Genomic DNA, 14,421 nt, shown 5'->3' on the forward strand with positions numbered 1-14,421 from the left:
ACAAAGAGGCCTGGCCTTTTCTTTCTAAATAGTGGGTAAGTATTTAGGTTTGATTCTTTCAGAAGCCTCCTCTTCACATGTCCCTTAAATGTGTCCATAGGTCAGCAGCTGACTTTGAACTTCAGGATCATCATTGCAGAGGTCATGAGGAGGTACTTTGAGTAAGCACAAGTTACCCTTTTCGACAAAGGCAAATCTTTGAAAGGACACAGAGACCCAAAAGATATGGCCCCAGAAGTAGGTGAGGCAAGAGGAAACTTGATGTGAGCTGTAAAGGTAGGAGACATGGCTGCTCCGCTGCCTGGGGAACAGCAGAGCAGCAGTGCAGAGCACAATAGATGCAGCGGAAGGGAAGGCCACTGTGCCCGTGAACCTGAGCCACTCTTGGTTGACAGTGAAGGAAGCTGTATCTATGAATTGTTATAAAGACCCTTGAGAAATTCAAAACCTGGGTCTGTGGACTAGCACTCAAGAATGCCAGACCCAAAATGTCACCACCACCTCTGTCGTGGGTAGAAATATCTTTGCCTCACTGCACAACAGGATTTCACATCCATGTTGTCTTTGAGGTCCTGTAACCATGGGGGTGGGTCAGGTGGGAAAACTCATGGAGGGAGTGAGAAACCTCAGGTCCCAGATCTGAGTTCATATACTTAATTCTGACATTCTGTGGGCCATGTCACTTCATGTGATCATTTGTGTTTGCACCTAGAATGGACATAACTAATTATACCTACTTCACTGGGTTTCTGTGAGGTTTAAGTATACAATGAAATTACCTTAGTAAGATGTTTTGATAAAACAGTGAGTAAACAGTCATTATTGTTACTACTGCAGAAGAGGAAGCTAGGTCAGAAAGCTTCTCCTAGTGACTTGTTTCGGGTCACTGGGGTGGGTTGATCACCTGGAATGTTTCCATTGAAACACATGGTCCAAAAGTCTTTTCACTGGAATACACTGTCCCCTACTATGTCCCACACATGACTCTTGATCTCACAGGGCTTCCCAGAAGTGCTCCCCCTGACCCCACACAAAGATGGATAGCTGGCAATGTGAATGCCCCTAATGCATCCTTGGAAGCATGGAATGGGATACTGCAGAGCACCCTGGGTCCTTCTGAACCCTGCTCTGAGCTCACACTGACAGGGAATTGCGGTGAAGACACAGGTAGACCACAGCCGGCATGGAGTGTACAGGATGGAGGAAGCATGAGCTGGAGTCAGGCACATGATGTACAGGATGGAGGCCTTCTCCATTCAAAGGCAGACACAGAGGACTCACAACACGGACGACGCAGCAACCCTACCTTCCGTGGCTCCTTTGCCTTTCCTGTCAGGGTTCTCTAAGCCAGTGCCCCCTGAGGGATACAGGGAGACGTCCGTTGGCACAGGCCAACTGCTGGCTGTGTCCTCCGTGATCTCATACATCTGCCCCTCCATCGGCTGCAGGTGCCAGTTTAGGCCAAACAGGTGCATGGCTGTGGTGAGCAATGAAAAAAGTCATCCTTTTCTGCTGGAGGTGGAAATGGAACTCCCAAGCCACAGGAAAGGGGGTCTGGGGTGGGGAACACAGACCCAAAGTTCACTTCAACAACAGCCCCCGGAGAGAGATTTCTTAGAGTGTCAGGCCCTGCAAGGGGACTCGGGGTGCAGTGATGATCAAGGTTGAGACCCTGACCTCGAGGGGCTCACAGTCTGGTGGTGTTTGGAATGGATGAGAGAAGTCGGAGTTTCAGGAGGTCTTGACCTTTTTCTTCAAAAGAGAAATGACAATCTAGAGGGGAAAACTCTAATTTGTATCACAAAGGATTATTTCCTTAATAGAAAAATAACACCCACCAATAAGTAAAATTTAACAAAGCAGTAGAAAAATGGGCATAGGTTATGGACAGAAGGTGACAGAAGAGGAAATACCAAGGGCTCTCAATCACATGAAAAGGCTCCTAACATCACTCACTGCAAAAGAAATCTAAGTTAAACTCTGAAATATTATTTTCCACATACGCTTTGGCAAAGACACAAAGGACCAGAAATACTATGTTGGCAGAGGATGGGAAGCAAGCACCCGCACACTTTGCCGGTGCAAGCTCGAATTGGTATGTGATAAAAGCCATAAAATTTAAAATACATTCACCCTTTTCCCTGGGAGTTCAAGGTCCTAATTCTAGAAACTTCTCCTTTGGATATACTCACACTCTAATAAATTATATACATACAAGGTTACTCATTACAGCATAATCGTAATAGCAAAATTTTGTAAACTGGTCCATTGATAAGAGGTTAGGTAGGGTCTATCCACACAACATAATAGCAGAGATCACAAACAGACTGAGAAAGCTTTTTATGTGTTTTATTTTTTCCAGAACAAAAACCATTACCTGCAGAAGAATATGTTCGACACACTGCTTTTGGCTTTAAATTGTACAGAGTATCTAGAAGGATATGAAAGACTGTCGTAACACCAGGTGATCCCTGTGAGGGAATAGGATACTGTAGGGAATGGTGGGGCGGGGAAGATGTTCTGCACATCTTCATTTTCTACCATGGGCATGTTTTCCTGATTTAAAAATATTTTTCCCAAGTAGCAAGCTATCAAATAGTCTGCTGCAACAATCTAGAAGAGGCGATAAGATACCCAAGAATGAACACTGAAATATCCAGTGCTTGAGAAGGCTGTGAAAGCTGGTTCCTAAAAGACTTGTAGTCTAGTGTGTGGCAGCTGTGGCAGCTTCACTCTGGGAATCCAGACGGAGCTGTTGAAATGGGCATGGTGGTGCACACCTGTAACCCCAGCAGTGGGGAGGCTGAGGAGGCAGACTGTGAGGGGGAGATCTGTAGAGATGGGGAGCCAGTCTGCTCCATTTGGTGAGACCCTTTCACAAAACCAAAAAGTAAGGGCCATGAAGAGACGCCACTGGTAAAAGCATTTGTTACACAAGCCTGATGACCTGAGTTCAATCCCTGGAAGTTGCCAAAAGCTGGTGTCTGGAGTATGCTTAGTGGTAAAGACAACAAAAGAAATTCTGCCTCAACAAAATAGAAGGAGAGAACAAACCCCTAAAAATTGTGTTCTGATGTCCGCTTGAGTGTTGCGGCATTCATGTGCCCACACTCACACATTACTACATTACACACAGACACACAGACACACAGACACACACACACACACACACACACACACACACACACACACACAAATCCTACAAAATGAAACAAGACGTGAACCTTGTCAGTGGTCTGTACTCAGTACTTTCAGGATGCTTTCTCTGCCTTTCACATATATAGCAAGCCTTCACCTTTGTGGATCCCACGCCATGGTATATGTAGTACCCCTTCATCGCATCGATGAAGCTATTTTTTGTTTTGTTTTGTTTTTCGAGACAGGGTTTCTCCGTGTAGCTTTGTGCCTTTTCCTGGAACTCACTTGGTAGCCCAAGCTGGCCTCCAACTCACAGAGATCCACCTGGCTCTGCCTCCCGAGTGCTGGGATTAAAGGCGTGTGCCACCACCGCCCGGCTTCGATGAAGCTATTTTTAAAGGTCCTCTGTGGCAGGCTCTGGAGAGTTAGTATCGACTCAGACAGCCAAAGCCCACAGTAAAACAGGGAAGACAGATGGATTAGGAAGTCCACTCAGAAGATCAAGGCCCAGAGGAGGGGGTGACTGAGAAGAAGGACCATAGAAATGCAGGGAGGATCTACAGAGACAGGAAGGTCCAGGGAATTATACTTATTACCTACTGTGTGTGTCTGGCAACTTATACACATTATGTTTAATTCTCATGACAACCCCACTAGACCCAACTTTGAGAGGATAAACAAATATTAGGTTTTAATACAAATTAATTTAAAAAAATCAGAGTTAGTTGAAACCATAATATCTATAAGACAGTGACTGAGATGTTTTACTCTGTTCCAGACACTGTGTTAAAACTAATCAGAGCAATGTATACTTTAGCTTTCATGCCAAATCTAAAATGTTAATATTTATAGCCAGATGTTATAGATGACCAAGTGAAGGTAAGGGAGCAACTGGCAAGTACAGGGTTAAATGGACAAGAAGAGGCAGAATCTGATCTAGAACCCACATCTGCCCAGACCTGAAAACTCACACCACGAGTCTTTCTATGGAGCCCAGGCTCCACCCACTTAGCCAATACCTCTTATCAGCTCTATTTCACAAGGTGGCCATATGAAGACACCCCTTCCTGGACGTCCGACAGCCTCATGGGACTTTTCGTCTGCAGGCTGAAACACAGGACTCTTCCACAGGATGCTGAGAAATAGATCCTCGTGCTATAGATAAGTTCACGGATGGTGGATCTGAGGACCTACAACAGCCTTTAAGTCACAAAACACTGTAGAAGAACTTGGCACACACAACACATTCTTGTGACTCCGGGTCCATATTCAAATCATGTAGGGGACAGGCACAAGCTTGATTCAGCCAGGAGGTTGCATCTTGGTGACAACAGGGAGAATGATCTTTGGCTTTGGCTTCTATGATGTGGGACCAGAGTAAGCAAACTGGTTCTGAACACTAATTGTTGCTTCCTTGCTGCAGTAGTATTATCTGAGAAATGGGGAAATACATTCCATAGTGTTTTTAGTACTGGAACAGTGGAGTACTGTGTCAGGGGGTACTGTATTAGAGGTGTATACCATGGCAGTGGGTACTATGCTCATAGTATACCATGTCAGAGGAATATCAGAGGGGTGCTGTATCAGAGGTGTATACCATGCCAGTGGACACTATGCTAGTAGTATACTATGTCAGAGGAATACCATATCAGAGGGGCACTGTATCTGAGGTGTATACCGTGTCAGTGGGATACTGCACAGTAGTGTACCATGTCAGAGAGGTTTCATGTCAATGGTGAAGCATGTAAGGGAGATACAATGTCAGAGGGGTATGTCCGTGGAGTACCATGTTGTAAGGCTACAATGATTTAGTGCACCATATCATCAGTGTGATACTGTGTGGCGAGGAACTTTGTCAAGTGTACAGAACTCCCGTGTTTCCCCAGGCATTCGGTTTGTGCTGTGATGGTGACATCAGCCGCTCCCACCGACTGAGCATCTCTTTAACCAGGAGTACTGTGCCAGGTGCTTCGCCCTGCTTTCCACTTCTGAGTAACGGTGACAATAAGGAGCCAGCTTGCCCGCCAGGAGGGAAGCTGCTATCCTAGGTGGAATTAGCTCACATTCCTACTTACCGCCCCACTGTTTTAATCTATATATTGGCAACTCCAAAGGTAATGGAGAACTTCCTTGAACTACACACAACTCAGATGTTCGCTGTTAAATGAGCAGCACTTCTTCCCCCATTAGAGTCAATTATCTTATCTGAGAGTGCCAAGTGCTGTCTTGTTAAAAGGTCATGAGAATTAACTAATTCCAGAATGAATAGAATGCTCACAGCTCTGCGAAGAGCAACATTTTTATTGTCAGAGTTTTCTCTTAATTTTAGGAAGATACAAAAGCAAGCCTTTCCTTAAAAAATGAGGCAGGGTTTGGGTGGGTGGGAGGGGAGAGTCTCAGCGATGAATCTGGTTCCCAAGTCCAGGGTCCCAGGGGGAGTTAATAGGGTAAGACAGTTCATGGGGGGGAAGGGATCTGGAAGTATACAGTGGTGGGGTGCTGACATCTTATCCTCTCTGTTCTGCCTCCTTGGTGGTAACAGAGACCCACACAGCTGTGAGGGTGACAGGTAGTCTCTGGGGCCTGTGGGAGAGACCCCTGTGAAAGCAAAGCTCCATTCAAAACCACTTGTGACTGATTCCCCAGAGACTGGGCCACCCTGAAATAACAATGGAGGACGGTGGTAGGGAAAGGACCTAGGACATCACGATGGAGCTGAGAAATACCTTGCTGACTCTTCACTACTAACCTACCAGGCAAGAGGTACCCACTGGTGTATAGTAGCAAGTCTGTTACAGGGGTAACCAATCACTTTCTGATTGGGACTCAGGCCAATAGACAGGAGGGAATTTAATCTGGCACTATAAACCTCATAAGGAGCCCGGGGCTAGGAGGACGTAGGTCTTAGTTGGGAAAGTGCTGCTGTTATTTTGCTAAATGGACATGATGTGCCTGTCAAATTGCCTTCTGCATAATTGTGTCTATCCCCACAGATGAGTGCTGTTGGCAGCGTTGGTCAGAGACACTTCTTTAAACAGCGCACTGGCCAGAGTGCTGAGACTATGTGCCTGTTGAAAATGCTCAGCCATCCGTGAGACACCTTTATCGCCCTCTCCCAGGCTCAGAAGACAAGAACACTAGTGCAGAAGGATTGGGTAGAACATTGTAGAATGCTACCTTCTGCTCATGGCACGACCTTTGTATTCTTCAACTCATAGCTGCTAGGATTACCTGCACAAGATGGAGCCTATCAACATCCAATCATGGAGCAGGGAGGGCCTTCTGAGGCTCCACCCACCCCTGAAGATCTATAGGCAATTAATGGCTCCTGGTGAAGAGAGTCATTTTCTGTTGTGGTGTAGCCAGTGGTGAGATGTTCATGCTTCTGTAAGTCACCTTTCACTCACCTATAGGCAAACCTAATGAAACTGTTTGTGTCACAAATTAAAAAAAACAAAAAACAAAAAACAAAAAACAGGACATGAAAGTCACAGGAAAACTAGTAGGAAAAGGAAAGTGAACAGTGGGAGGGGTGCAACTGAGAGCAATGGAGGGTAAATATGATCAAAATGCAGTATATGCATGCATGAAAGTGTCGTAATGAAGCCCACTATCATGCATGATTAATATATGCTAATAAAAACCACTGGAATCATTGGAAGGTGAGAATTACGGACATGGGATTTGAGGAGACAGAGGCCAGCAAGCAATAGCATTTTGAAACCAAAATGAAGAGGACCTTTATTAGCCTGCCATCAGGGGGCCCAAACAGAAGTCATGCTAGGAAGCCCTCAGCTCTGTCACTGTCCTGTCTGGCAGGTGGTGAGTTTTACAGTCTTGGGTGATGGACAAGGGGAAGAGGGAGGAAGAGAAATAGTCTGTCTTACTTGTCTCTCTCTGACAGATGGGCACACACACACACACACACACACACACACACACACACACACACGCTCAATCAGGAATTCGGTCCTCAGAATCCAGAAGCTGTAGCCACCACCCAATTCCTGACAGTCATTCAAGTCACAACAGTATCATTTGAAAAGTGTGCTCCATGGCCAACAGCTTGTGCATGTCACTCAGCCTCACGCTCATGTAGAGGTGGATTGGGAAACATCAGTGAAGAATGTATATATTGGTGTTGAAACGGAAGCTGAACTAAGGGGACCTTAGAGTCACTGCAAAGGGTTATGGTGAGCTACCTACCAAGACCAGACAGCAGAGATGCCCTAAAGGTAGGGCATGTTTCAAGCTCTTCCTTTTTCTATACTTTCCTTTTAGTTGAAGATACAGGCCACATAGAGCTACCCACAAAGTAAAGGGCAAAATGAGTGTTGGAGGCTGGGGCTGATGGGGCCACTAAATGATGGGGTCTCTGCCACATAATAACCCTCCTTTGAAGCTGTATAAAACAGTGAATGCAGTTGGCCAAATGTTCTGAAAGTAACAACCGTAGATTAAAAATAATAATAAAAGAAGCCAAGAAATATAAATGATCATTCCCCAGGCGCTAAGGATGGACCAAACCATTCAAACAACATTATTATTATATCATATGATGTTATTATATCATAATTATTGTATTCTTCACTCTCTGAAGGATGAAGAGTAACCACCCACCAATGGACATTGCAGGATTATGTAAATTACACCCTGCACTGTGTATTTATAATGAAGGTGCAAATCCCCGCTCAAGTATACTGAGAGTGACCTAGATAAGAAACTTGGTTTCCCATTAGACAACTTGTAATTCAATGAAAAGGTGACAAGATGCTTGAAGAGTTCAGAGAGAGGCTGTGGAGAAGGAGCAGGGTTCACAGGATCACCTACATTGAAATGTTAATGATTTCTAAAAGCCAAGAGCCAGGGTGGGAAAGTTCAATCCTCCAGCTCTGGTCCATCTGATCCTGGGGCTGACATTTTCCTGTCACCTTTTCCTGCCCAGTGAGACATGAGCGATGGCTCAGACAGTGCAAGCTTTGTCCTGACATTTGGGGAAAAAAAAAAGACTCCATTGATGTTCAGACACATGGAAGGCACCCTAGCCCCCACCCCAGAAGCGGCAATTAACAAAGTCACTAAGCCAGTGGAGGACCAGGCCGGGAAAAGGGAGTGTGCAACTCCATGCAGGAACTCCCTCTGCATTTGTTCTGCAGCAGCATTTGTCCAGGGGGCGAGTAGAGATAGTTAGAACTGCAAGTAACTGTTGGTCCAAGTAGCATTTAAAACATGAATTTATTTATTTATTTTTATCTGTATGGATATTTTGTTTGCATGTGTCTCTGTGCATCATTGGCATGCCTGGTGCCCTCAGAGGCCAGGAAAGGGCATCAGATGCCCTGGAACTGGAGTTACAGATGGTTGTGAGCTGTCACGTGGGTGCTGGGAATCTAAGTTCAGTCCTCTGGAAGAGCAGCCAGTGCTCTTAACCTCTGAGCCATCTCTCCAGACCCATCAAGTGACACTTTTGTTTCAAAAGTGGGAACCAACCTGGACACATGGCTGGCTACCTGCTTTTCTGTTTTCATACTCACATTTGAGATTTTTGTTTGTTTAAACCTAGTCACTTCTATGAAAATGAGGTCACTAGGGTGTTCTGACTTGTGGTCTTCCAAGGAGGGAAAAATGATAATATCAATATAAACCAAGGTGCCCTGAAAAGGCCACAGTTATGCTGGAGGTTCTACAGATCAATGGAATAGAATTTCATTGGTTGAGGAGAGTTGGAATGCTGCAGATCTAGAGCCAAAATTACCTTGGGCTGCCTTCAGTCTTCTTAATAGTCATTTATTACTAGCTGCTGTGAGCGATTTACTCTCCTACATCAGGTAAACTTTGGAATGTAGTACATAATCAGTCCACTGGTGTCCACCAACACCAAAGCTAAGCTATCAGGAGCATCTGAGACCTGTAGGAAATCACCCTGCTTTGCTGTAAGTACCTGGTGTCCTCACAAAGTATCTGGCAAATGCATTGATTTAGGATCTCCTTTAGTTTTTGGTGGCTATAAAGATTTCCTTAAACTGTGTCCAGCGTAGAACACGTCACTAGAGTCACCTGAATCTGTATTCCCAGGTCATGGTCTCCATGGCTGAGGACAAACTACTTCTCACTGGTGTTTTACATCAACACTAATAATGACAGAAAAGGCAAGACCACACAAACAAGAACAGCAGCTTTTCGTCTCTCAGCCCACATTCCTGCTTTTCCTATAAAGTTACCACACTTGAGAGTTCTGACTGAGAACCCAGTGACACAGAGATGTGTGTGGCAGTGTAACAGGAGAGGAACCAGAAGCGACCTGGACACCTGTCACAGGAGACTGGCTAGGGTACAGCCACCACACACATGACAACAGCTATCACAAACATCAACAACAGCCCACAACGAAGAAGACATTTGAGATGTAGTGTTGGGGCAGGGAGAAGGGCATAAAAATGCAGGGTTTTTTTCTGGCTGTGCTTCTGTATGTACTTCTGTATATGCATATAAAAATCAACAAGAGCCAGGCATGGTGGTGCATGTCTTTAATCCCAGTACTTGGGAGGCAGGCAGGTGGATCTCTGTGAGTTCGAGGCCAGCCTGGGCTACAGAGTGAATTCCAGGACAGCAAGGGCTGCTGTACAGAGGAACTCTGTCTCAAAAAAACAAAACAAAACAGCAACAAAGAAATAGATTAAAAGGACACTTTGCTTTGAATCAGGGTGTTAGGCTTATAGATATGTTTTGTTCTCTAGTTTCCAAGAGCCTGTTAGTGCTATTCTACACATGAGAAGAGGTTCTGTAATAAATCTCCGGCAAGGCAGGGTCACTCTAAGGGTGATGGAGCAGAGGGAAAGGGCTCTACCACACAGCAGGTGTCAGACCCCAGTCCCCAGAGCAAGAGTTAGACTGGGTTCACAGGTGAGAATGGAGCCTCAGAAAGGCTCTGTGACTCCCAAAGACACACAAGCATGTGACAGAGTGGCATTGGAATCCAGCTCTTTGTGATTTCAAAGCCTAGGCTCTGAGTTATCATCTTCTGATGAGTTACAATGGCTAAAATTAAAACAGTAACAATAAAACAATGCAAACGTGTGCTGTAAGCACAGATAGACTTGATCTTTGGGGCACTTCAAGAGGAATCCTTTTTAATCCTGACTGTCATAATCAAAATCACATGCATGTCAGATTGTAGCCAAAGGCAGGGTGGGGTCTGTCCAAAGCACGGAACAGGGTTGTTTACTGACTTTGAGCAAAAGTCTTAGCCTTGCTCACCATTAGCTTCCACCTCTTCAAAATGAAGCTTAGAACACCCATCCCAAAGGATCAAAGAGATGACACGTGGCATTGTCCCAGAGCGGTGCCGAGCACACACTAAGAGCTTGATAAATGGCAGCTGTCATAACTTGATAGCTCGCTGTCCTTAGCTCCTGTACTTACTGAAAAATTAAGCCAGTTCTGCTGTATCCCCTGTTTTTCTTTCTTTCTCTGTATTCCTCATGACTTCCCTGCCACCCCGTTTGCAGGTCCCTGCTAGCTGCAGGCGCTCTCTTGTTCCCAGGAGTTGACAGACTTGGGGCATGGAATGAGAGTTATTTGTCCAACAGATAAAACAGCTTTTAAGGGGAGAATCACTATAAAGCAGGCTGACAGGATCCCACCGGTGGCTACGTGGGGCTAATTTTAAATCAAGTAAATATACTGCTTTTCCTCTAGTCTCTGGCTAGAATGTGGCTGCAGTGATCAGGACTATGGTTCCTCACTCACAGACGCACTGTTTCTGGAGAATGGGTTCTGGCATCACGGATCATTTTTCTTCACTGTGTAGAACTGGGGAGAAGGGCCACTTATGTGCGGCAAACATGTGAGCCCATGGTCAATATGGATGCCCTTTTAACTGGAAGGAACAGAGAACCTTGAAAGGCAAACTGAAGATAAAAGGAAGCAGGACTTTGATTTGTACAGAAACTCTTACTGCAACAATGGACGAAGAAAGCCTTCCTTCAGCCCCAAGCAGGCTCTACCAAGATCTCTTCCATGCGTTCCTACTGAAGGGGCTGACCTGCTCCCTCCAACCTTTCAAGCCGCCTCAGCCTCATCACCTGGCTCTTCCCTGTCAGTTGCCAACAATGCTGATTCTACAGTGGGGCCACAGCAATGATGTACGGGGATGACCCAGCCTGGCCTCAGTGGTCAAGGACATATGGCTACCTCTCCAGTTGTGGGGTGACTTCCCTTCCTGCAGCTGCAGTCTCCTTGTCCCTAAGTTGGCAGCACCAATCCCTGCCTTCAATGAGCTGGAAGGTAGTGAGGTAGACTTGATGTGCACTGCAGTGTGGTCCACCTCGTCCTGTTTCTGTGGTGTAGCGGAGTTGGTGATGAAAAGTAAAATAAGGACCTAGGAGGACTTGCGGAGTTAAGAGGCCTGAGATTTTTGGTTGAGGATGGAGGAAGGTTGCTACCTTGAGCGTTTTGCTTTGGAGACCTAATAGTCCCTTCAAAGAACAGTTGAGGAGACTCAGCCTTGGTCAATGCATTGGGGGAGGGACCTGGGCAAGAACTGAAGCCACATCTTCAGACCACAGCTTCGAGCTCTTTCCATTTAAAGATCTGGTTCTGAAGGCACATAGAAAATCAATCACACATGAGAGCAGAGAGAGCATTCCTTAGAGCTTGTTGTCTCGCCCGGCACCACTTCCCAGTTAGAAGGAGTCCAGCCCAGTGTCCACAGTGTGGGCAGTAGGTCCCAGCCCAGGCCAAATGAGGAGAGGCCTTCCCTCCCCTCAGGGCCGAGAAGTCACCTTCCCGCCTCCCAGCATAGCACCAGAGACGTGAAGTGGGGTGGACAGGGACTTGTGAGGATCGTTATTAAAACAATCACAGCTCTCACTTAGGAACTGTTCTCCTGTGCATGGTGTGATGTTGAAGTCACTTTTACCATGTCACTTAAGCAACTCTTCCAGGCAGATACTGTTAGTAACCCAATTTACAGTAGGTGTCTCAAAGCGGAGCTGGACAACAGATATTCATTCGGTTTTGTAGTTTTAAAGAAGCAGACCCCTAATTGTTTGCAATTGTACCATTTACTAACGTAGTGCTATGGCCACACACAGAGTCCTAGTGACTCTGGGTCCTCAGCTCTGCTCATGCTGTTGCCAAGGAAGCAGAGCCCCGGCAGGCCCCCCCTCCCTTATTTAATCTCAAGTCGAACTAAAGTGGCTTCATAAGACCACTGCTGAGGGAACAAGCAGTCAGAGAGTGACCCTACAGAGAGGACATGCTGAAGCCTGCTGAGGGTCTGTCTGCACCTTATGGTCAAGGCTTTACTAATGACCTTGGGATCAGAGAAACCCGGGAACAGCGGGCCTATTCACACCGCCCAGCTGGGGGCAGGCAGCAGTGCCTTCTGGGCAGCAAACCCCTCAGCAGTCAAGCCTGGGAAACTGCTTGTCATTTCCTCAGGGGGTGAGACATAGATTCTTCTCTGCAGCACTTGCATCCAAGCTGCAACACTGATCACAAGTCTACCTACGGCATGCATGGCTGCATGCAGTGACTGCCTGTTACTCTAATCCCGTCCTTCACCTTCAGAAAAGATCCAATGTAGTTGAATTTTAAACGTTAAGTTTGGCTAGTCCCGGTGGCGAGAGAGAAGATACCAGTTGCTATGTTCCACTTCCATACCCCCTAGATGATATGCTATGGTTGGGCCCCCAGGACAAAGCGTCCATGTCCTGATTTCCTTTGGCACGTGAACCATGTGACTTATCCTTGGCTTTTTCTACGATCAAAGTCAATTAGGAAGTGGTCCCCACTGTCCCTCAAGTGGAGTTTGAATTTGGGTATGTATTATTAGTGGAGGGCTTTCCTCCCTGGAACATTTGCTTTGGACAGAAATGAAGGCAGAGAACTTACCTTTATCAACTTGTGGGGTTTATTTTGAGGGGAATGTTTGCTGGGAAACCTCACAGGACAGCCTTTGATGTCCCTTCTTACCATGGGACTCTCCAGGCTCCTACCCTCAGGCATTCCCTACTCTTTGGGATCATTGTGGTTTCCTTCCTTCCTGTCCCCAACTGTGCATATGACAGATATGAAGTCCTGTTGTTCTCTGTACACACAGACCCCTGTGTTCGGCTCAGTCTTTGATTAGGAAATTTGAGGGAAGTACAGGCACCATGAGGATGATGGTATGAACCACAGCTACGGGTTCTAATCAGAAGCTATCCCATGTCCAATGCTGTGTCAGTGTCTAGCTAGAGCAAATTCCAGGCCAACCTGGGCTACCTGAGACCCTGTCTCAAAGAGCAAAAAATAAAAATGAATGAATGAATAAATAAATAAATAAAAATAATCCGTCCTCACCAACTCCCCCGAGGCATGTAGTAGTATTACCTGCCTTAACAAGATAAGACATTGAAGTTCAAAGAGGTTCAGCAACGTGACTAACCTTTCCATTTAGTGCAAGGTACAGATTAATTTAAATCTGAGCTGGGCCTAAACTCACTATATCCTATCACTTCCTGATTAAATATAGAACCCCGCAAATGGCAAACACTGCGGAGAAATGGGTCAGCCCTTTCATTATATGAACCTGCTGAACTGCTCAAATTTTCCTGGCAATATTTCTCTGAGACAACAGGCACTTGGGGTAAGATCTCATCACAAACAGACTCGATTTTAGAGGGCATTTCAGGGTGTGTTAATTAGCATGTCTGATGAACTCCATTCCTTCTCTCTGCATGGAAGTCTTGCTTTGTGTGGATTCCATTGTCCCTCAATGCGCCTGTCCAGTCAACATCCGTGCTTTTGATCTTGGCCTGGAATGTCTACTACCTTATCAACTTTTAGACAATTTCCCTTTTATAAGGCTTACTTCTGATATTGCCTCTTCCCTGGAGGACTTTTTCCAGGCAAATGGGACCTCTCCCCTGGCCTTCACCCATTGTCTCACACCTCTCCCTGGCAATGCCCTGATGGTGTCCATCTGTGTTTCCATCCCTGCTTAGTTCCCTGACAAGATTGTGCTCAGTTGGGGTAGAGCTGCAGACAGAGCCAGGCCCCCAGCTCTGGCCTTTACTAGTTGGGCAATAGTGGGTGAGTCACTACACCACTTTGATCCTTTGTTATTCTCCCCCATGTCAATCAAAACGATATAAAACCATCCTTGCATTCTTGAACAAATTACATTTCATGAGGGCTCTTTAAAATTTATTGAAAATAGTCATTATTATCATATTGCTTAGCAGTCAGTGAAATGAAAATACTCAAATATTCCAATTTGATATAGTCTATGATTAG

General features: G+C 45.8%; 1 protein-coding gene and 1 long non-coding RNA gene across 2 annotated transcripts in view; one reads left to right on the top strand and one right to left on the bottom strand.

Annotated features, from left to right (window-relative positions):
- The window catches only part of Tenm4 (teneurin transmembrane protein 4), a 275,039-nt gene that overhangs the window by 183,556 nt on the left and 77,062 nt on the right, over positions 1 to 14,421 (bottom strand). The window contains exon 5 of the mRNA XM_059271229.1: positions 1,307 to 1,477. Coding sequence (XP_059127212.1) covers positions 1,307 to 1,477 — 171 coding nt within the window. The remainder of the gene's footprint in view (positions 1 to 1,306; positions 1,478 to 14,421) is intronic.
- Positions 98 to 6,569, top strand: LOC131917428 (uncharacterized). Its single transcript, XR_009380672.1, has 3 exons — positions 98 to 276; positions 2,363 to 2,464; positions 6,132 to 6,569. It is a non-coding gene; the product is annotated as an uncharacterized LOC131917428 (long non-coding RNA).

The sequence above is a fragment of the Peromyscus eremicus genome, chromosome 1 (assembly GCF_949786415.1).
Source record: "Peromyscus eremicus chromosome 1, PerEre_H2_v1, whole genome shotgun sequence".
NCBI lineage: Eukaryota > Metazoa > Chordata > Mammalia > Rodentia > Cricetidae > Peromyscus > Peromyscus eremicus.